Genomic DNA, 24,277 nt, shown 5'->3' on the forward strand with positions numbered 1-24,277 from the left:
CCTGGAGTAGTAGAGGGAAGAACACAGGGGCTTTGGACAACGTCGTCTGAATAGAGATTCGAGAAATGAGTAAACCATTCGTGACTTGTGATGTGATTGGGGATTGCATCGGGATCTGAACCTCTCGAATATCTGCAAAGGTTCCAGAAAGTATTTCCGTCCCTGGCTATACTGGCATTTTTCAGGGCGAGCCAGTGAGATTCCTCCCAGGCACTCTTTGCATTGGTTATAGCCTTCTTATATACAGACCTAGCAATTTTAATTGAAGGGCAATCCTTGGATTTAATAGCAGTTGCTAACTCTTTCCGGCTAGCTCTGCACTCGGAGTTGAACCAAGTACCTGGTGATTTATGTTTTTTAGTATTATTAGTAGAGGAGGATAAAAAAAAGGACCCAATTAACTCGATGGTGTCTGCATGTAGAGATACGGCCTTGATAATCTCATTAGGGTCTGCACAGGCTTGCCTAAGTTCTGCAGTTTTTGATAACAGTATTTCATTTATGGATGTAAGTTTTTGTTCATCCATTACAATTTTAGGCCATTTAAGAAATCTTTTGCAGTTAGATGGAATCACATCTCTAGTGAGCAATGATGGTCGTAAGTTGGGGAGTCAGGGGTCCATGGGTTCTTTAGAGTAAAGCACAGGGGGTTATGGTCACTATCGGTGGTAGAAGTAATGACCAGGTCCACTGTATAATGCCAAAGTCTACGATCAATTAAAATATAGTCAATTCGAGATGGGCTAGAGGTTCTATTAAAGGTAAATGCTGCATGGAGATCGGAAGGAAGTCGACCATTAGCAGCTCTCAGCCCATGTTCTAGAATCAAGGCATTCAGTTGGATTATCACCGGTGACCATCTCTTAACTGGAGGAACAGTTAGGGAGGGTATACCCCACCTGGCATCGTCCTCTTCAACCTCCAGAATATCTTCGGAGGCAAGGGGTTCATAAGTACAGTTCAAATCTCCAGCGACCAATAAAAATGAGTTGGGAGGACAAGAGGAAAGCTCCTCTCCCAAAGTAGTAAGAATGGGGGACTTGGTTCCTCCTTGGGTGCCCCTGTTATAAACATTGAAGAGCTCAATGGTGGGCCCCCCATTCAGCCCACTCAAAGTTATATGTAACAGGTCCGAGGAAGGACTATGTACATGTCGAACTCTACAGGAAAGGGTAATATTTAACCAGATTATGAGGCCTCCTGAAGGGCGTCCGCGACCAGAAGACACTGCTGGGACACAATAACAAGTATATCCAGATTTATACAGAGGTATGAGACTCCAGGTCTCTTGAAATATACAGAGATCAAAAGTAGCAATAAAATTATTCCAGTCAGGTAGAGAGAGTTTAGCTTTCAGACCAGCGATGTTCCATGAAATAATTTTTAGATTCGTATTTGGAGCTGAGGATGGGGAAATAACCGGATCCAATAAATGTATGGATGGGGATATCGGGTGAGACCCGACTTCACCCGGGGTCTCACAAAGGTTGGTGGGAGAATGTATTTGGGGGAACAGTCTGCAATTAGAGGTAAAGATGGCGTGTGGCAAATTATTTGGAATTGTTGGTATAGTTAATGGTGTAGTCAGTCAGTCAATTTGCCCCAGAGTTGATAAGCCCTCGAGATGTTGAAGTGACAGCCCACCCCTCCTCCCAACCGGGACAATGGGCAATGGCAGAAAACGTCTGAATTGGATGGAAGATGAGTCCGGGGAGGAGGTTCTATACTCAAGAGCAATAAGGTCGTCTGCTAAGCTGTAATTAGCTAGAGTCAGCTCGATTATGTCCGTAGGGGACTCAATGGAACTGAGTCTTCGGGCCCTTAATAAGTAGTCTCTTATGAGGGAACGACAGCCTCTGACATGGCGGATCCAGTGGATCACCTTATTTTTTAGGGATTCTTCACTCTCGTAACCGTTAGTCGTGGGGACTCCCATGTAAACAGTTGACTGTTGGCAGTTGGCTGTTGATTGGCTCTAGATCCTTGCGCTCTGGAAGATGGAAGCAGCTGGGCAGGGACTGAGGATTTTTGGGGAAAAGAAGGCTGGCTAATTGCAGAGCGAGAATGTAAAATTGGTTTGGTAGAAGAATTAGAATGATTAGTCCCCACTCTGGTGGGTAGGGAAGGGTTAGGTCTAATTTGAGGCGATATCCTTATAGTTAAATAGTAAAGGGATAGCATTAAAAAGAAACGTTATTTTGGGGAGGATAATCATTTTAACGAGATTTACTCTCCCGTAGATATTAAGCGGAATACTTCCCCATCTCAACATTAGCTTACATGCTTCCTTAACAACTTGCAACCAACTAGTTTTAGAAATATCAGCTAATTTCTGAGTCAAAAATATTCCTTAGTATCTGATTTTTTGTTTAGCCCCTTCTATCGGGATTAAATTATTCCAACCCATTATATCCGTTTTTTCCTTGTTAACTTTATACCCCGAGACTCTTCCAAATTCCTCTGCTAGTTCAAAAAGCCGTGGAATGTCCTCGACATGATTAGACGTATACAATAAGAGATCATCTGCGTACAGTGCGGTTTTCAACTCCAGTTTGCCGATTTTAAAAGAAATAATTGTGTTATCTCTTCTAAGTGTACAAACAAAAGGCTCTATATAAAGATCAAACAATAATGGGGACAAGGGGCAACCCTGCCTTGTACCCCTAGTAATATTAAACCAATCCCATAGTCCCCCATTCACTAAGACTTTTGCACGAGGTCCAGAGTATAAGGATTTAACTGCCTCAATGAACAATAGAGGGAAGCCAAACTTCCTCAAAGAGGCCCAAAGGTACCCCCAATTCACCCGATCGAAGGCCTTGGCTGCATCTATTGCTACAATGGCCAGCGGGAGCCCTTTTGCTTCAGCATAATCAATTGCTCCTAAAACTTGAAACGTGAGTTCGTTGAGCTGCCTCCCTGGTATAAACCCTCTTTGGTCGGGGTGTACAATTGTTTTAATTGATCTCGCCAATCTAGTGGCCAATATCCCTGAAAAGATTTTTAGATCCGAATTTAACAATGAAATTGGTCTATACGACTCCAGTTTTTGTGGATCTTTGTTTGGTTTAACTAGCAAAGTTATAGTAGCCTCCGACCAAGATGGAGGGATAGGCTCTCCATTTAAAAGAATACTATTAAAAAGTGTCTTCAGAACGGGAACAACTATTTCAGGGTTATCAGAATAAATTTCTATCGGGAGCCCATCTGGGCCAGCAGCTTTCCCTCTACTCATTTTCTTTAATTGTTCCAAAATTTCACCCTCTTTGATTTCGCTAACTAAGTGTATTTTCTCTATCTCTGTCAGTTGAGGCAGATTAACCAAATTGAGCCATTCATCTACCTCGCCCAATCCAACTCTAGTATCCTCTTGATATAGAGTAGACATAAACCCCATAGCCTCATCTCTAATCAATTCATCCTCTGAAGTTAATAAGCCAGAATCCCTTTGTACTACAGCCTTTATATTATTCCTAACCCTATCCGCCCTCGATTTCCAGGCAAGAAGGGCTCCACACTTTTCTCCATACTCAACATTTTTCAACCTGCTAGCCTCCCATTTTTCTTTATTGATCTTATCACACCTCGCGCTGAACGCTGCTTGTAGTTCCAACAGTTCTCTCTCAAGTTTGGGGATCCTCTCCCTGTCTATCAAAGCAGCCCTTTGTAAATCCAATTCTTTGTCTTTTATAGCTTTAATATCCTCTATTTCTTCTCTCTTACGCATTTTTCTCCTGTATGACATTTGCGAGCTTAACAAGCCTCTTAAATTAGCTTTGAAGGATTCCCAAACCATTTGTACTGTGGAAGAACCAAGATTAAAATAAAAAAACTCGGTTATTCCCGAACTTACTAGGGCCGTCACTTTGTCACCCGCGAGAAGTGATCTATCGAGTGTCCATCTAGTCACTGTATTTGTAAGACTTAAGCTAAGAACAAGTTCGACCACTGAGTGGTCTGAAAGGCCTACCGGAATATAAGCAGTCGAGACAGTATTAGAAAGCAAAGATTGATCCACCCAAAAAAAATCTATTCTTGAAAATTGCTTATATTTCTTGCTGTAGAAGGAATACTCTCTTTGAACTGGATTTTTCACTCTCCAAATGTCTAAAAGCGTATAATCCTTCATCATATACTTCAATGATGACAAAGTTTTAGTTGAAACACAATATTTAGCCCTTGAGGTCCGATCAACCTGCCCATCAAAAACCAAATTAAAATCTCCCCCTAAAATAACCGGGGCAGGATACTGTAAGAGGCATGCATTCAATTTTAAAATGGAACCCGAATCATCATTCAGGCCGTAATACACTGCGCACGTGAAAACCAATCCAGCTATAGAGAGAGCCGCCACTAGCCATCTTCCTGAATTGTATGTTTCCCATTTCTGGACTTTAATCCCTCTATTTGATCTAATAATTATAGCAACACCTCTGGTACAACCTGTCTGATGTGAACATAATATATCCTGAACCCACCCTGATGTGCGATAAGCTTGTTCACATAATTTTGCCTCTAGGTGGGTTTCCTGTAACAAAATAAGATGGGCTTCCGTACCCCTTAAATACTCACAAACCCTCCGTTGTTTCCTGCTGCATCCTAGACCATTGACGTTCCAGGAGAGAAATTTTATCTTAACTGATCCACTCATACCGTCCTGATCTTACCAGACATCTAGAGCAATTAACATGAAGAAACAATCTTGCGCAATACGAGAACAATTTTACACATTTTCTAACCCCCCTATCCCCCTTCCCACACCCTCCCATGAGGAACCCACCCTTCACACCTGGCGTTGAAATCGCCTATTCAGGAGCCCAGACCCCAGTGGCAACAGCATGCAAAAATCACGCCAAATAAAACATAAAATAGAATAGGAGTTACCATCCACAAAACATATTACTTCATATGCCAGTTGTTCTTACAGCAGAAACATTTAGTTATATACTCCTAACTCCTACCCCTATGTTCCATATTTTTGTTTATTTTATTTTATCTCATATCTATGGGGGTTTTTTTTTCTTCCCTTTTTTCTCCTCTTTATCCCACATACCTCTCTCCTTCAGAAACTATTTTCCACTCTACTCTCTTATTTCATATTCACATTCAATTCCCCTTACCTCCTTCTTCTTTTATCTTGGATAAGAAGATGTCTACATCCTCTGGCTGGCTAAAATTATACATTTTGTTCCTCCACATCACTTTCAGAAGGGCAGGAAATTTCATCTGAACTTGTACACCTAAAGATCTTAATTCTGGCATTCTAGAGCCCAACTCCCACTGTCTCTGCGCAGTTTTCCCCCCAATGTCTGATCTAATTTGATATGGATGTGCATTATGGAGGAGACTGGTGTTAGATAGACATCTGCCTAGAATTAGTTCTTTCACACTATAGGTTTGAAAATTCACCAGAATCTTTCTCGGAACTTTCCTGTCTTGATGTAGTCTGAACGGGTCCCTGTGCATCCTTTGAATTTCACTCTCCAAAACAATATCGAGGCGGTCTTTCAAGACCCCATCCCTCAAGAGTTTACAAACAAAATCCTTGATGTCCCCACGCTCTTCACCTTCCGGAATCTTCAGGATTCTGAGATTATTCCTGCGCGCTTGCATCTCTAGCCGTTCCATGTCCATTTCGAGAGACCGGTTCTGCGTTTTTAAAGTGTTAATTACCTTTGTATTTTCTTGAACTGACAATGCAGAAACTTTAAGCTCCAACGAGCCAGTACGGGCACAGATATCATCCAACCTGGACTCGAGAGTATCAAATCTGTCATGGATGCTCTTTTGATTACTCTCAGAAATCTCGAATTTAGCCATAAGGTCATCCTTCAGGGACTTTAACAGGGAACCTAGCACACTCTCTTCTCCATCAGAATTACCCATCAAACCATCTACAAGCGGAATAGGTGAGGCCCCTGATGAGGGATGTGGATTTTGGGGCTGGGATAGAGGTAAGCCACCTGCCAAAGGCTGGCCCCTACCTCTACCTTCGCCATCACCCTCCGGAACTAACATATTCTCTAAGGGTGCATATCGGTTTATCAGCTCTAAAGGAGAACTACTGCTACTACTTCCCTGTATTGGTACAGCCCCCCCATCTCCAGCCCTAGTCTGTTGCATAATTTTGAAGAAAGTCTTAAGTGATGGTGTATTCTTCTGGGGTTGAAGACCCCTAGGGGCTTTTGTTTTCTTAATATCTCCCTGCTTTCTCTTCTTCTTAAGTAGAGTAAGCGGAGTTGGACCCTCCTTAATACCGGAATCTAGTACCCCGTTTGACATAAGCTCCCGCTGAGACCTCAATTGGTATCTATTTCTACCTCTTGATGGTGATCTTGATGACGCTCTATGTACAAAACGGGGGTCACTAGAATCTTTCCTCCTCAAATGCACTTCAACACTACCACGCCTCTCTGCTTCATCCACCGCGCTACAGGAAGTATCTAAGTTAGTCTCCGCAGAAATCAGATCCATGTAGTCATAAGAACCGCCCTCCCCTTTTGAAAGCTCACTACCAATGTTGTTCCTGTTTGTTCCTGTTTGGCAAAAGGGAAAGGAAATGCGGCATACCGGACCACGGAACTGAACCGATATCACAGCAGCTCGTGCCTTACACCAGAGCGTTCTCCTACTTCCTCCGGTCTGCTGCAAAGCCGATATCTTCTTCACCTCCTGCGCTGCTTCACGAAAGCTTTCGTCTCTCCCCACCGGCACCACTGCCTCTGCTGCTTCAGCGTCGAAGAGGAACATCCGGGTCCGTGTCAGTCTCCGTTCCGTGTCTCCAGGGTCCTAGTGCCTCCGAGCGCAATGGATCGGATCCTCACCCCAACACCTCGACCAGCGGAAAATAAAAATGAAAGCCAGTTATCCGATAGTCGATAAGGTAGGAGACAACCGATATCTGCTCACCTATATGGTAGGAAACTCCTCATCGTGTAGCGTGCATTGCTTGCTGCGCCTATCTGCCGGCCTCAGGACTCCTACGACGGGCGTCAGCCTGCCGCCGCCATGTTCCTCGACATCTCCTTCATAAATATCTAGTGTTTTACATCTGATCGTAGCCGAGCCAAAGGTGGGACCAGGTTGGAGTTATAAAAACAGGCCTGATCCGATGTGACAAATATCCCTAAGTATCGAAACCCCTCCGTTGCGACTGCAACAGCACATTCTACCGGTAAATGAGGGGCTACCCCTCGCAGCATAAACAAGACTGATTTACGCCAATTGATCGCGTATCCCGAATATTTACCGAAGTTTGTAAATATGTCTAGCAGAACTCTAATCGATTTGTATGGGGACGCAAGGTATAAGAGTATATCATCCGCATACAGGGAAATTCGATCTTCCACTCCCTCTTTCCATTGCAATCCCCGTATCATCACATCTCTACGGACCCAGTCCGCGAGGGGCTCCAGCATGAGGGCGAATATCAACTGGGAAAGCGGGCATACCTGTCTGGTCCCTCTTCGTAACTCGAAAATCCTGGATGTAGAACAATTAACTCTCACCTGCCCCAACACTCCATTATACAGGAATTGTATCCAAGCTATAAATTTGGGGCCCAGTCCCACCCTTTTTAGGACCTTGAACATATATGGCCACTCAATAGAGTCAAATGCCATAGAGGCGTCAAGAGATAGCACCGCCGCATCCTCTTCAATATATTGTCTACGAGCCATCACATTATGGAGCCGCCTTATATTAAGTGACGTGTTCCTCCCTGGCATGAAGCCTGATTGGTCTGGGTGGACCAGAGATGCAATGACAGTCCCTAATCTGTTCGCCAGGACTTTTGCCAACACCTTTGTCTCCGCGTTAATCAGCGAAATCGGCCTGTAAGAGCCGCACTCATCTGACGGCTTGCCATGTTTGTGAATGACCACGATGGTGGCAAGCCGCTGATCTACTGGTAAGCTGGTCTTCTCTAGACTTTCTTCGTACATGGCTCTCAGATGTGGCACTGTCAACGAGGCCATGGCTTTCAAGAACTCTATCGGGATCCCGTTGGGCCCCATCGCCTTACCTGATTTAATTTGCCCTAGGGCCTTGCTTATTTATTCATTTGAAAGGTCTGCCTCCAAGGTCTCTCATTCCGCCTCCGAGGGGCTCGGTATACGGCTATCGATTAGAAGCCTACGAGAGTCCTCCGACGTGTAGCCTGTGGAGGGGGCGTATATTTGTTCAAAATGATCAGCAAATTTCTCCGCTATGTCTTGTGGATGTAGCACCTCCTCGCCTCTCGGTGTCGTCAGTTTATGTACCCACCTATTTCCCTGTTCGTGCCTTTCCAGCCACGCTAGTGTCCTGCCAGCCCTATCCCCAAGTTCATACAGTCTACATTGAGTGGAGTTATGTTTAGCCACCATCTGCTCCCTTGTTTTTATCCTGTATCCTTGCTTCAGTTGGAGTCTGAGTTATGGTCGGTGAGGGGTCTTGTAAGTGCTCCTGCTCTAGTTCGGTGAGGTCGGACTCTACCTGGGCCAAGAGTTCACACTTCTTGGTAATATAGCCCGTCTTTAAGGACAAAGCGTGTCCCTTAAGAACCACTTTGTATGCTTCCCAGAGTACTTGTGCGGAGTCGACTGATCCCACATTTTCAGCAAAATAGTTCTCCGTTTGCCTGCGGAGTTCCTCTCTGATGTCAGGTCCGCGTAAGAGCCAGGGGTTGAGGACAATGGTGAAACGTGCTGTTCGCTCCCAATGTGTATATTCCGTCCAGACCGGGGAATGGTCCGAAATGCCCCTGGGTAGAACTTTATATTGGGCGAAGTTACCTATCGACGGCAGATGTGTGAGGAGATAGTCGATACATGATAGACTACGGTGGACACTAGAGAAATATGTAAATAAATTCCCCGTCGGGTGAAGTGCGCGACCCACGTCCACTAAACCCAGTGCCTGCACAAAGTCGGCCAGGAGAGCATTAGCTTTTTCTCTTGACTTCGGTGGGTGACAATCTACGGTGTCATATAAGGTCATATTGTAATCACCCCCCATAATCAGTGTGCCCTCTCGGAGTCCACTTCCCCCCTCCCTGCCCGTGGATTCAAAACAACCCACACCCGAACATGGCAGAGTGCCTCTCTCCCCCCCTGAAATGCTAGAAATGCACGGGGTGAACAACTCCCATCCCAGCCTGTTCACATCACAATGAACCCAGAAATTCTCGCCATCCATTAAGCATATTGTCCAGACTCAGTCACCTCACATCAGATAACCCCCGGGAAGTTAAAAGTTAGCAGCCAGTGTCTATCTTTGTATGTTTCGGTCCCTTTGAATAGAACAGCCCCCACAGCCCCTAATCTCGATTGGCTAGGCAGCCGTCGCCCCGCCACTCTCCTTCCAAGGCCCCCCGTCACACCATCTCTACCAAGATTCGAGTGGCCAGCAAAGCCTCCCGGAGTCAAAGCTCCTCCGGAATTCCCGCCGTGGCCCCCCAAGCCGCCACCTGCTTTCGCCACTAAGAGTCACAGGACCTCCAAGGCCCTCCGCCGGCCCCCGTCCCACCACGTACTGCCTGTCCGTGGGTCCACTACTCCCACGCCGACACCAAAGTCTTACGGGCCAAGCACCTCCAGCCACAGGTGCGCCTCGCAGCCGTTCTCCTCCACCTAAAGGCTGGACTGGCTTGTAATTAAAGGCACTTCCACGTCTAGCTGTCTGCCCAGGTCCGCTTGGACTGTAGGAGTCCACCCAAAGTGGACCACCATTATTCCCATCATCAGGCCATGAAATGACTTAACCATTAGTGGTAGCTGATGTTTTGGTGTGAGCTAGAGGCCTTCTAACTTGGACTTCAAATTGGGGATATTAAGTACTGGCTCACTCTGATGAAATTTGTATGTCTGACGACTAAGACCCCCCCCCCCCCCCCCCCGCCCCCCTCCCCCCAACCCAATCCTTTCTTGTATGTGCCCTGGCATGCCTTCCCCATCTCCTGTCTGTGCTTCTTTGTAAAGTTTGGTCTCAACAAAATAAGGAGGAGCATTCTCATCACAGTTTGTGACAAAAGCATCATTGTTCCTTCTTGCAATAAGCAGACATTCCCGATTCGTCTACATGACAAAAGCTATACTTCATTGTTGCAGCACGCTGACGTGAATGCAAATGTCGGCTTCTTTTGAACCTAAGTTCATCTGATAGAGACTTCTAGGTTCAGATTCCCTACCTTAGAAATATACCCAGGCATCAGACTGTATCCGGAAATGTTTGTGAGTAGTACTCCTGCACGCCAGTAGGTGACATCGTTTCACTCTGTGTGGAATCATCACGCTGGAAGTAACGTGCGCAGTGCCTATATAGGTGCCACCAAGTGCGCTGATGTCAGTTCTTTTCTTTCTGCATCAGTCGGTGCAGATCCATAGAAGAGCTATCCCAGTCACTTTTTGACTGACCATTTTCGACCTTGTGTCGAATAATTTTTTGAGACATTGCCTCATGGCTTTGCAGGGAGGTCCATGAAGAAGCCTGCGTTCAAGTCCTGCTGCACCTGCACCAGAAAATGTTGGTGACAGACCTGCACCTCGTCTGCTTCTACTGTCTCAAATGTGACCCCTACGTCAACACCTCAGTCGATTGTTGCTCCATGGGTTTGATGGAGCTCCTTGCTGCTCAATGTGCGACGCCGCAACGGTCTCGATCCCGGTCGAGAGGAAGGTCCCGGGATCTGTCGCAGAGCCATGGTTCATTGTTGCAGTCGAATCCGTTTGCGTGTTCGGGTAAGTCCCACAGGTAAAAGAACAAGAAGTCAACAGGTTTTTGACTTTGCCCCGTCCATCAAAGTCTTCCAACAAGACGAGGGAACGTTGGTAGTCAAGGTCTGGCTCCGTGATTGAGCCTGCACCTGGGCAGTCTCAACCCCGCCTTGAGTTTTCTGGAGCCGGAGCGACCCTGACCCAACCCTGTGAGGTTTACGAGGCCATGCACCCCATATTCCGGCGGCTCATCCCCGCAGGCATGGCCGTGGTCTCCACAGGTTTTGGAGAGCCCCTACTGGTCTTCTGCTGACTGGTTTGCTCTCTGCCCCTTAGATCCATGGACAGATCCGGAATTGATGCCGACCAAGCCGCCTTGATATTCCCCAGCGCTGGCCCCACTGATAATGTCCCTGGGGGTGCCAAAGCCCATCGGAAGCACCGCCACCCTTCTCATCCACAATCCCGAAATGGAGCTGGACTGGCATCATTAGACAGCTTCAGCCATTCCATCCAGGTCGGTGCCTGAGTCCTGTTCCTAAGGGCAAGAACTTGCAGAAGATTGGGATGGGCTACTGCACCCCTATGAATACCAGCCTGTAGACGCCAATGATATCGCCTAGTGTGAGGATCTATCAGGCGGCCGTGGACTGGACACCTTCCCAGATACTGGCTTGGTCTCTTCACCTACTGAGACTACTGAGAATTGAGCTTTATTTGCTATGGTGGTGAGGAGGGCATTTGAGGTCCTGGGCCTTCAGCTGCCTTCCATGGCTGTCAAGACGTATGTCTTGACTGCAGTGCTTCATCCGGAAGTCACCACTTCTGAACCACTTCTCCCCTTTAATGAAGCCCTCATGGGCGTCCTACTTGGGGCCTGCTCCAATCCCTGCACAGGGGATCCTTTGAATAGAATAAATGCCCGCTGACATTGCCCTGCCCCAGGGGACCCCAGGTTCCTCACTCAACATCCCGCACCGGAGAGCTTAGTGGGCCAAACTTCCACTTCCAAACAAAATACTGACGCATTCTCTACCACACCACCCGACAGGGAATCCAAGAGGCTGGATACCTCTGGGAAGACTATGTTTTTTTCTTCCAGCCTGGCACTGCGATTGGTGAAAAACATGTACCTTTTGGGCCAATACTCCCACTCACTCTGGCACTTGATTGCGTTTGGGTTGCATATGGTTTCGGAGGGAGGCCTAAGTCATACTCTACCCAACTATTGCTGATGGGAGAGACTCAGCTATGTCCACCATTCGCTGTAGGCTGGATTACAATTGACATTCTAGGCAGAGCAGTTTAATCGTCTGTGTCCCTTAGGTGCCACTGCTGGTTGAGCACTACCGACTTTTAGGGGGATGTCCAGGCCTTGCTCATGACATCTCCTTTGATGGCTTCTGTATCCAAGGATACAAGGCTCATTCAGTGCTAGAGCGCTTCAAGCATAGCAGAGCTACGGCCAGTTCCCTGGGCCTTTCCATAGCCCCCCCGCCAACCCCAGTCCCTCTTTCGCTCCTTGCATGGCCATGGAAGGAGCTTCCTGACACATCTCTACCCAGCCACCACAGCATGCGAGCTTCTCAGCCCCTACGTGACCATGACGCGGTTCCCACAGGCCTCGTGGATCAGGCAGCCAGAGGTCGGACCAGTTCACCAGTCGCCCCAGCAGCCACAGCCTCCAAGCCTCTTTAGTTTGCTCCCTGACCATCATGGATACCCAGTGGTAGTCAAGAGAGGCAACCACCTGCACCACTGGAGGTCGAAAACATCTGACCGCTGGGTTTTCCAGATTGTCCGAAGGGGCTACTTTCTGTCCTTATGAATACCTCTCGACACATGCCACCTATTGTCAACAGGCTCACAGAGGACCATATCTCCTTACTCCGCCAGGAATTGCAGCTCTGGGTGCCAAGGGAGCCATAGAGAGGGTGTCTGCACCAGAAGTAGATCGTGGTTGCTATTCCTGCTACTTCCTGGTGCCCAAGAAGCACAAGGGCTGTCGTCCTATCCTAGACCTGCGCCCTTTCAATTTCTTCCTAATAAAGGAGAACTTCAAAATTCTCACGCTCGCTCATGTCTTGTCTCCCCTGGACCCAGGAGACTGGATGATAGTGTTGGACTTGCAGGACACGTACTTCCATATTCCCCTCCTGTTTGCCCATAGACATTACCTGCTGTTCACGGTAGGCCACAAGCACTTTCAGTACACCGTGCTCCCTTTCGACTTTACCAGCGCCTCTCGGGTGTTCACCAAGGTGATGGCGATGGTCGCAGCCCATCTGTTAAGAAAAGGGTTGTGAGTCTTCACCTATTTCTATTTCGAAGACTGTCTGTTAAGTGCAGGCTCATCCCAGGCAGACGTCTCTCACCTCCAGACTACGGCAGACCTCCTGCATTCTTTGGTGTTCCCCATCAATGTGACCCCTTCTCAGATGCTCCCTTTCATCAGCGCGGTTTCAAGCTTATCCTCCTGAATGGTGAGTCCAGGATATTCAGGCTATGATACCGATGCTTTACCCTCTGTTCTGGATTTCGGTGAGGCTGCTGGGCCTTATGGCCTCCTGCATCCAGTTTGTGACACATGCCTGCTGCCACATGTGGGCTCTGCAGTGGGACTTGAAATTTCAGTGGGTGCAGCATCAGGGAAATGTCTCCAACATGGTCCAGATCTTGCAGAGCACTGCAAAAGATAGGCAGTGGCAGTTAACAAACCCCAATTGGGTCTGCGGCAGACCCCTTCCCCAACTAGGTCTGATGGTGGTGACAGAATGAGTCACTCTTGTGATGGGGCGGCCATCTGGGAGAGGTGGAGATCAGAGGCCTAGGATTCCACATCAACCTGTTGGAGCACTGAGCACTCCAACTAGCATTGAAAGCCTTTCTACCCTCCATCAAGGGAAGGCTAGTGCAGGTATTCACGGACAACACCACTGCCATGTGGTACTGCAACAAATAGGCCGGGTTGGGCTCATGGACCTTCTGTCTATTTGATAGTTCCAAATAAGAGAGTATATTCTGCTTGGCTTAGTTCCTACCTGGTTTGAAAGAGGCAACTCATTTGGAGCTTAACTCAAATTTGTATAATTTGTTCTGTAACAATTTCATGTCAAATGTAAAATATTTTGCAATTTCAAGACTTTCAGTTTAGAGAAACTTCCTATTTCAATTTTAACGTTTCTTCCTGTTTTTATTGTTTTGCTGAAGCCTATCAGCAGCACGTGGTATGATTACTGGGGTGCAGATTATGGCGCCTACCATTTCACCTCTTACATTGGTGGTGTTGGAACACCAGTAGCAAAGCCACCAACAACAGCTGAAAAGAATGGCTCTCAGATGGTGACAGTATCTGTATCTCAAGGTAATTTCTTGTGTTTATTATTCTGAAACCCAGTAGACTACATTGATTCTCTCTTGTGCTCATGCTTTAGGTGCGGTAATGGGCTTTTCAGGGTGACGATTTTATCACTTTTATACATTGTTTAATGTAGCTGTGTAATTTAACTTTTCCCTAGCTACCTTATTTCTAAGCTTGATTGTTTGTTGGTTGAGATTATTAACGAAGTACGGTGACCAATTGCATATAGAAAAAAATATCAGTTTCATTATTCAAATGTCATAACACACTATACTTCCTCTGCTTAAGTGACTGCATTGAAAAGTGTATATCCTTGAACATATTGGGGGCAGAGTATCTGCTTGCATATCTTTGTATCGCCCAAAATTGAAAAAGGTTTTCTTGGTGGGATAGCATTGACTGGTCAAAGTGTTTCCTTTTATGGCAGCATCTTTGTTTTGCAACTGCACAGCAGACTCAGACGTGTTCCTGCAGTGGCATTGTGGGCTTTCTACTTGATGTAGGGCAATTTGTGCACTCCTGACTTATTTAAGCTTTTTTGGGAAAGGGTTTGATATGATGGCTGGAGCTGCAGACCGTTTCTGATGAATACATCTAACCGCAGATTCCTCATCTTTAGACTATCCCCAGGTGCCAGATTGCATCTTCACATTTTCTCACCACTACTCCTGCTCTATGCGAGTTAGTGCTGTGCAGCTCCGTGTTGGCTTGTTCGCCTCAGAGTTGATGGAGCGGAGCCGCATATAAGCACCACCCCTGTGCACTGACATACTGACATTTCCTTTCTTTCTGTGTCTTTTTTTCTTTGGTTTGATGAGCTTTTCAAACTGAATTCCAGTGTGCAAGTCAGCGATGTCGTCTAAAACTACAAGCTTAAAAGCATACTGTGATTCTTGTAAACAGATGTCAGTGATGGACCCTCATAATGTCTCTCTCTGGTATTTGGCTCGGCACAAGTTGAAGTGGAGTAAGAAAATGTACCGTCATGCACCTGATGGCGATCTGTGACTATAAAGCGAAGCTGTACGTTGCTGAACATCAAAAGAAGCCACTCAAAACCCGTTTCCCCTCTCAATTTGAGGACGTGGATGCACTCGCGCTCTCAAAGCCCATCCTATGAAAGGTCCTTTTTGCAGTTGAGGCCATTCTGGAAATCAAAGTTCAAACAAACAGAAACACAAGCACACACTATCTAAAGAGAAGTTGCAAGGGCATCAAGGTGCCACCCTGTCTCGCTCCCGATCTCTGTTATTTGGATCCTCCAGTTGATCATGATGCACTTGAGATCTCCTGCAATGGCAACGCCGTACCACATCGAGACCTTTAAGAAAGAACTGTTCCATATTTTTGGCACTCTTCCAGGTTCTACTGGGGCCTCCAGTCAGGTTACGTGTAGTGGTTCAGTCCTCAGCGTCATCTGAGCCTCTGGAGCCCACCTCGATTTCTGCACCATCAATGGTGAAATATTCTGTTCCTGCTCCAGGACATTTCAGTCCGTTTTTCTTCAAAGTCAGGCCTGATATCACCTGTGGGGCATCTTCTGCTGACTCCAGTGTCCAAGCCCGAGCCATATTCATTTTGACCCTGAAATTGATTTTGCTCCTACTCTGCTCCAGTGCACCTTGCTTACCATAAAGTCAGAGTTAGTTAAACTACTCCCTCCACCATTGAGCCATGCTCAGTTGCTCCCCCTACCTTTTGGTTTTGAATCTGACGCAAGCTTGCTGCCATTGGGAGATAACAGTGGAGATGATGGGAATGAGTTCCCCACCACATTATGTGGATGAAAGTTTATATATGGTTTTACAAGAGGTGAGTGTGCATGCTGCTTCACCTTTTACAACTTTGATTTCCCCCCTTAGGCCGCCAACGGAAAAGATTCCTTCTTTTGCTGAAGTCATCAGATGTGCTGCTGAAGTCCTAAATTTACAACTTCCTTTTGTAGAGGTTAAAACTAACGTACTTACTGAATTGCTACGACCTCAGCTGGTTTCGTTTGAGCCCTTACTACAGTTTAACAAAGCCCTAACTCCTACTTTTATGGGCACTTGGACTAAACCTTGCTCTTACCCACCAGTGAACAGGCAGATGGCCAGACGTCACAGACCATCACCTCGCGTCCCTGATTACACCGCATCCTACTCCTGAGAGGTTGTTGATTGAAGCTTCCTCCAGGAAGATGAATACTAATTTGTTCTCCATGATCCTCCCCGAGTTGAAAAGGACGTTATTTTCAGAAGAACCTTGCCTCCACGCCAACCAGGACTTCAGGTTCCAGGGGCACCCGCGCCAGAGGAAGGGGAGAAGCGCTGACATCAGGGTGATACATAGCACTGCACTTGCTCCCGCAACACGTGGTGTTATTTTCAGAAGGACTTTGCCTCCACGCCAACCAGGACTCCAGGTCCCAGGAACACCCCTGCCAAGAGGTGCCAGGAGAACGGGACATCAGGGCAATACATAGTGCTGCGTTCTCTCCCGCAACGCAGTACATTATTTACAAAATGACCCTGTTTTCACGCCAACCAGGACTCCAATGCCCATGGCCACCCACGCCAGGAGGCGCCAGAGGTAGGGAAGGAGGCGCTACATAGCGCCGCGCTCTCTCCAGCAATGCGGAACGCGCCCAGGCGAACCCTGGACCTCAGGGGGCCTGTTTGTGCCCATCAGTGACAGGCCGGGCCGGACACCACCCCATGGCTTTTACCGCTGGTAACAGCTGTTGATCTTGAATCCCTTTAACTGCTTTTGGGACCTTGTTGAACGAGAGAACTGATAAATAAGACCTGCTTTAAGTTGGTAGACAGTTATTTCTTCCTGTTAATTAAGAACACGGCTTCTGGCCATAGTGATCATGGGTATAAGGAAACAGACCACGACGAGATGTGCCATTACTAGCCTCCTTGAAAATGTTCTAACGTGGGCATTGGGAGCTTTAAACAATGAGATAAGGCACACTGAGGCCAAACTTGAGGCAACTATAAAAGTAGCCATGATGACAGAGTCCACTGCCCTCGAGCACTAGCAGAAGCATCTACAGACTTACAGGTATAATACTTAGGAGTTACTGACCAAAGGTCAGTACAGCTCTCAGGGGATGTCTTTCCTCCGTCCAGATTGATGCACCATCCCCAGGTTGCCCCACAGTTTCTCCCTTAAAAGAAATCTAAACAAAAGGGTCCGCAAGTGGACCACTCCAAGTTACCACCCCCTCAGGAGGGGCATTAAGACAGGAAAACGATTGACGGGGGGGTAGTGACACGGTAAGCATGTCCACTGTGAATGTACAGGGAGGTATTGGGTCTGTGGCAACAAACTATAGAGATATTAAAGATTTATTGGTTGCCATGGAACAGAGGAAGTCCAACATGATATCTAGTTCTCTAATCGATTTGACCACTCAAACTGGCATAGAGGTGAAGGGTGAGGAAGAGGCAGCTGAGGGATCCATGGAGGAGGTCACTAGCCTAAGTTCAGGGACTCAGAAATCTATATTGGCTGAAAATAACAACACAAATAATAACCATGCATCTGTGCATAAACAACAAAGATAAATGGAAAATAGAGTTCAACCCCTCCCCCCCACCCCTCCCACTTCCCCCCTCTCCGGGCTTTGGATCTGCCACCCGATTGCATACCCTATGTGGCTGCCCTGATAGGAGTCCCCCCGATCCCAGTAGATAAGGTTGAAACTTTGAATGAATTAAAAAATAAATGTTTTCAATGGATAGGGGCAAGGGCTAGATTGAAAGACGTGAGTGACTTGTACCACAAAATTATTATGGTTAGATGGGTAAGGTTGGTTGGGTAGAGGGGAGAAATTGATTGTGGTTGTTTGCATGATTGTGAACTTTCGCAACCCAGCGTTCTCTTAGGGGGACTACATTTTTGTGGATAATTTGCGTTGGTGGTGAGTACTATTTCTCCAGCATTCAATCTTTCATTGATTCACATGCTTGAATCTTCCCTGTCATCATGGTGGGAGACTCACGGTAATTAGAAATATAGCAGTATTAGAAGAAGAATTACTGTAAACCCCATGTAAAGGGGACTCAATTTTGTTATCTATTGTCCGCTTTATAAGGTTCAATTGACAGCCAATGAGACGCCAGCCCTTGGGACCACAATTTCCTGCAGAGCCATCCAACCTCAAATTTCTACCGCACGTAGTGTGAGGAGTCTCCCTGAGATGTGCTCAGTTTTCTCTCAACAGGTGAACTTTTGGCCCTGCTTGTCTTCAGACTTCTCTTCATGAGGTGGTATTGTCTTTTTCTTCGAATTGGGAAAAATGTTTGAGGGATCTAAAAACAAGATTATTTAGACCATGAAGATCCTGTGGGAAGGCTAGATTGTTTTCTGAAGACCCCCACAAGGAATGTCTGTACTGCTTACATCCTAAGCATGTTCCAAAAGATGGTAAGCACTGCAGAACTTTCTCTGCGAAAACTTTAAAAGACAGAGAGGCACATTTACTTCTGTGTCCATTGGCGACGGCTGGGATTACAACACTCCCCACGTCGACGGCCGCTTCGAAGACGACAACGAAGACACCGTCGTTGCCGAAACGAACTTCGACGACTACCTCACCGCCGACGGACCCCGCCGTCGACTGTTTTTAAATCGCCAACAACTAAACACTCGTCGACGACTATAGCGATAAAAAGGAAGACACCGTTGACGATCTCGTCGACGGAGGCAAAAACGTTTACCATGACGCCAGAATCAGGAAGGAGGTCATCTGAGTTGGCAGCTTGGAGTACAATTTTACAGCTTCCACTCTCTAATTTACTAGAATTACAGGAATCGGAGGAGGAAGGTCCGTATGGGCCTGCTTATAGTCCATCATAACTCAGTCAAATGTCCAGACACAGATAATGAAGACGATGATCAAGAAAAATCAGAGTATTTTGAGACTGAGTTCTCTTTTGAGGATCGTCCACCTCAAAAATCACAGCGATATGAATCCTTTCAGGAAAGCTATGATTTTGAGGAGGAAGAGGATAATATTCTGCCACCACGGGAAGATACCATTTCAATACCAATTTAATTGATTTCAGACCTAAGACACATGATGGGCGACTATTACAAGTGATTTCCCAAAGCTAATGCTCCAGCACTTTCCACTCAGAGCAAGCAGCAGGTGGCACCTTCTTCGGAAGTTTCACAGCCACCACAGGCTATGCAGAAGACACTACCTCCAACAGTAATAGCCATCAGGGATGACTATATAGAAAGTGATGTGGAGGACCAGCCGGAAGAGGGAGAGCTGACTCAAGATGAGGCACCTGTGGGTGATGAATGGGATGACTACGTTGCGCCGTCTCGGCTAGAAAATCAATCCGAGCTATCCCAATAGTGAACCACATATGAAAAGAAGGGATAAAGATTATGAAGAGCCCTACTTCATTGCTTGCAGCATTAAAGAGAATGGAGAAAAAATATAAGGCTCCGGAATCGTCTCCAGCATGTTTAATTGGCCACGAGACCAGAATCCATGGTCATGCAAGCAGCCCAAAGACGCTCAAGGACTCCATCGGCTGCATGCTCGGCTCCTCCTAATAAAGAGGGTAGAAGACTGGATAGTACAGGGAAACGCTTTGCTGTAATGGCGGCCACGTCCATCAAAGCTTTAAATACTCTAGCTATATTAGGTCGTTATGACCGACAAATGTGGTCAGAGTTAGCAACCTTTTTAGACCATCTACCAGTCGATCAAAAGGAAGAGGCACTGCAAATCAGAGATCATAGATATAGCCATGGACATTTCTTCGGTGGCTTTCCGGCAGATGGCAGGGGCAATCGCTCTTCGCAGACAAGGCTGGCTGAAAGCTACATCCTTCCGTCCGGAAATGCAGACCAAGATTGTTGATATGACCTTTGATGGTGAGAATCTTTTTGGGAAGCACGTAGATGATGCGCTTGAAGGGATCAAGGCTGACATGGACACAGCACGCTCTCTGGGAACACTGCAACAGCAGCGGTATCTATCCTTTCGAAACAGAGGTGGAAGAGGCCAATACCAGCAAAGGCAGTCTTTTCAATCCTATAGATATCAATCCTACCAGCAGTAAGGGTATCACCAATATGCAAATCAGCAGCAATACCGATCACATAATGTACCATATCAACAGTCGGCCGGAAGAAGGCCTCCAGCACGAGGAAAGTCACAAGACGATGGTAGACGACAGTTACACTTTCAGAGCACTTCCCACCTCGCTACAACTCAAACCTCATCAAACCCACTACCTCTCTCAATATTACCAGCAATGGTTAGCAATAACTTCGGACAAATGGGTCCTAGATATCATTCATCAGGGACACATCCTAGAGTTCACTCAAAAACCCCTGAGTCGGCCTACCATCCCGAAGAAACATGATCATCTGAAACAAAGTACCGCAGTGGGCATCTTCCAGCCCAGGAAAAATATTGCAAAACCTGTGATGCGGGCATTAATTTGAACTACCCCAGAGCGGCGCGACCCCGGTTTGGGCTCGCTCCTATCAGCTCGCTACGTGAGGCTTAGACACTGAGGAGGACGAACAGACGCTGAGACGGATCAGCGACCTGGCTCCCTTCCAGCACCTGGAGCACCGTAAAGAGGATCGACGTTAGGACCCCGGGCGAGGTTTCCAAGAGTTCCTTGTTTCCGAAGTGTGTTGAACCTGGATTAGAGATTGCCGTGTTGGTGGAATCACGCGCTTATGATAGCGCTTGGAACAAACAACGCATATTTCACCCGGATTACTCAATAGAACCTAGAGAGTGGGAGTGTCTGGAAGGCGCTTCACCCTATCATTTTCATCAGGCTTGCCGTCAGTGGTGAGAGGACCGCTGGATACTCATCGGAAGGATAAGTAACGTTTCTAGTTTCTAGTTTTATACAAGACTGTGGACCTGCATTTATGCCTTGATGGTTTTCGGTCTGTTAGGACCTACCTGTTTCTCCACGCCTTCGCTCTGCACCCACACATGTTACCAGAATCAGAGGTTCAAACCTCGCCTTACCTGCTGGGGGACTCCGTTGCTGTCCTGTCCTGCCTGCGCTACCGCCGCTGCTCCTGGGCCCCTCACGCTGTGTGTCTCCCCTGCCACCGCTACTCCATCTCGCGGCCGTGAGCAGGGGGAGACTACAGCTCCCAGGCTTCATAGCGGCCGCCGACACCACCCACGCGCCCGGAGGCGCACAAAAGAACGCGGCTCCCTCGGGGGAGCGGGAACCAGAATCAGAGGTTCAAACCTCGCCTTACCTGCTGGGGGACTTCGTTGCTGTCCTGTCCAGCCTGCGCTACCGCCGCCGCATCTGCGCCCCTCACGCTGTGTGTCTCCCCTGCCGCCGCTACTCCATCTCGCGGCCGTTAGCAGGGGGAGACTACAGCTCCCAGGCTTCCTAGCGGACGCCGACGCCACCCACGCACCCGGAGGCACACAAAAGAACGCGCCTTCCTCCGCGTCATGGGACGCGCGCGGGCGGCGCCGGGCGAAGCCCGGGCCAAGGGCGGGCCTGTTTGAGCCCGTTAGAGGACGATTGAGGACGGGACGGGGCTCCTGTCTTTACCCTCCAGACCAGGTTAGTCACTTTATATTTACTTCTAGGGGCATTCTACAAACATTACCTGTTCTACACATCAGTGTGGTAAAGGACGTACATTTGACACAACACAACACCCGGTCGCATAATGACTTCAGCCATCGACAAAGGTCGGAAATCCATAGTGGGAACCTTAGACCAATTCTTGGTTAGAGTCTCGTCCATTCTGGAAAAGGAAATCGACCATACTGAGAAAAGATTGTCTCTGGGATCCCTGGCAGATAAACGTTCTTCATTGGGCCAACTGGCCTATGCTCATTCCCCGTCTCACAATAAAACACTGCGACCTGACCACGACTTAATAGTGGTGGCAAGCGAGGAAGTAAACAGCTCTTCCCCTCATGAAGGACCTTCTCTCTGCCTCCCTGAACCTGAAGGTTTTAATCTCAGCTCCAGGCCAAGAGCGGGACAAACAAATCTCACTCAAATTGATGGTGTGGCACAGAGTGTCAAGACACGCTCCGCCACTAACGCCAAGGGGAAAACACTACCTATAAATAACAGGGGGAACACGTTGAACCAGAAGTTAAAAAGGAAACGCGGGGAATCGGCAGCCGGAGGGAATAAAAATGCAAAGACAAGGCGTATTATCCCTGAAAAAGACTGTGAAAAGATTTCTGACACTATTGAAAATTCCATGCATGGTTCTGGAGACGGAGGAACTGTATTACCACTCTTGATCCAACCTAAAGAGATGTCACAGGACCTAGGAGATGACTTTTGGGGAAAGATAGAATCTATCTTTTACAAAACATGTCTCCCAATATATGATAGATTGGACGCAATAGAAAATAGATTGGTTTGCCTGGAATTGTCACATGCATCCGCTCAGTCTCGCCAAATAAATGCTAATAATTGTCAGGCGCCCGTTATATCGTCTGCTATGCCGCTTGATAATTGCATCGCACCTGTTAATGCTGCTTCAAGCTCCACTCCCACTGTAATAAAATCCAACTTACCAATAATAGGGCATGATTCACAGGTTGTAAAAAAGAGTACTGTATGTACCACAGCAAGCGTAGGGAGGGTACCTGATAATGGAAGCCCAGTAGCTATGCCAGCGGGGAGGGAAGCACCCAGCACTCAAGTAGTAAGAAAACCCTTAAGTATACATCTCCCCCCAGAGTCTACACCCTATCTGGTGATACTGGCAGGGGTTAAACCTCTGGGTCCAGGAAAAAGAGTGGATTATAGGGAACTGAAGAACAAGTGCGTTTTTTGGCTTAACCAAAATCGCCCCTTACCCCAGTATGTTTCAGCTGAAATTTTATTCGCTAGGCGAGTTGAGTGGGTAGGTCCCAAGAGAAAAACAATAGAGGGAGACTGTATAATAATTAATTTCAGGGATAAGAAGGCAGTGGAACATATTTGTAACTGGCAGAAGGCAAACTTGTGTACCCCTATTCTCTCCTTGTCCCTATCCTTTTTTGATTGCGAACAACAACAGCCTGCTCCAGACGATCGTGATTATAGAGGTTCTGGTATTTTTGCTAGGAACAAAAGAGGATTTAAAGCACAGTATGGGTCAGCTAGGACCTCTGGGTTGGAAGATTGTGATTGACGGCGAGCTAACATTGGAGATAGGAATATAACATCCAAACCAACCAAAACCTTCCACAAGAAAGGGGAAGACCATTTTAACATAATTGAGGCTGACAGATCGGGTAATGAACCAAATCGATTAGTTGGATTAAAAAGAACCGAGCTGAATCAGATAGAAATGGAATACTCACTTATCCCGGGCAAAGAGGCGGGGTGTCCGTTATACCCTCAAAGTGGTGTAGTAGGAGACATTGAGCATAGCACTAAACCTAACATGGGCCCTATCATTATTGTTAAGGATAATCTGGCCCATCCAGAGAGGGACAGCCTGTGTCCTTCACCATGGAGTCTAGATACCATTAAGGGGAAAAATAGAGAAAATGGCCAGTTGTCCATAATATCCTGGAACATTGCAGGTTTAGGCCCTAAAATTGCCTATCCAGAATGGACGGGATTTATATCAAAATATGATGTATGTCTCTTTCAGGAGACCTGGTCAATAGATCCTGTATTTTGTAACGGTTTCCTCAACTTTCATGTCCCAGCATTAAAAAGTACGAGAGGCCGCCCGTCTGGTGGGTTAACTATATGGTTTAGGCAGGACCTGGGTTGTCAAGTAAATCAGGGTCTGAGAACCTGTGAAGATATATTATCAGTAAGGATTGCCTCAAAGTCTGGGATCAAATTGGACATTTTTAATGTGTATGCACGAGGCCTGCCGGGGGGTAAAAAGTCTCCAGTCGTGAAGGAATTGGAAGACATACTTGACACCCTGCCTTTGAATACTCTGCCCCTTGTAGCAGGTGATTTTAACACCTCCTTCGAGCCTTTGGGACATGATATAGCACAGTTTACAGCTGAGGAAGACGCCAGTTGGGGAATTCCAGCCCTCGAGATTGCCCCCGTGAAAAGGTGGACAGAGGCAGCAATACAGCTAAAAGGATTGTGCATAGGTAACCATCTGAGGGCAGCTAATGGTAGAAGTTTGTCAGATAAACTCGGAACAAATACCTTTGATAATGGCCGAAGAGCGAGCCGAATAGATAATTTGCTTGTCCACGTGAAGCTTTGGCCTTATCTTAGTGATATGA

At 47.1% G+C, this 24,277-nt stretch overlaps 1 protein-coding gene across 1 annotated transcript in view; it reads left to right on the top strand.

Moving 5' to 3' along the window:
- Nucleotides 1-24,277, top strand: part of BIRC6 (baculoviral IAP repeat containing 6) — a 1,973,616-nt gene that overhangs the window by 1,056,233 nt on the left and 893,106 nt on the right. Inside the window, exon 39 of the mRNA XM_085609819.1 lies at nt 13,905-14,058. Coding sequence (XP_085465945.1) covers nt 13,905-14,058 — 154 coding nt within the window. The remainder of the gene's footprint in view (nt 1-13,904; nt 14,059-24,277) is intronic.

This window comes from Triturus cristatus, chromosome 6 (genome assembly GCF_964204655.1).
Source record: "Triturus cristatus chromosome 6, aTriCri1.1, whole genome shotgun sequence".
In the NCBI taxonomy this organism is placed as follows: Eukaryota; Metazoa; Chordata; class Amphibia; order Caudata; family Salamandridae; genus Triturus; species Triturus cristatus.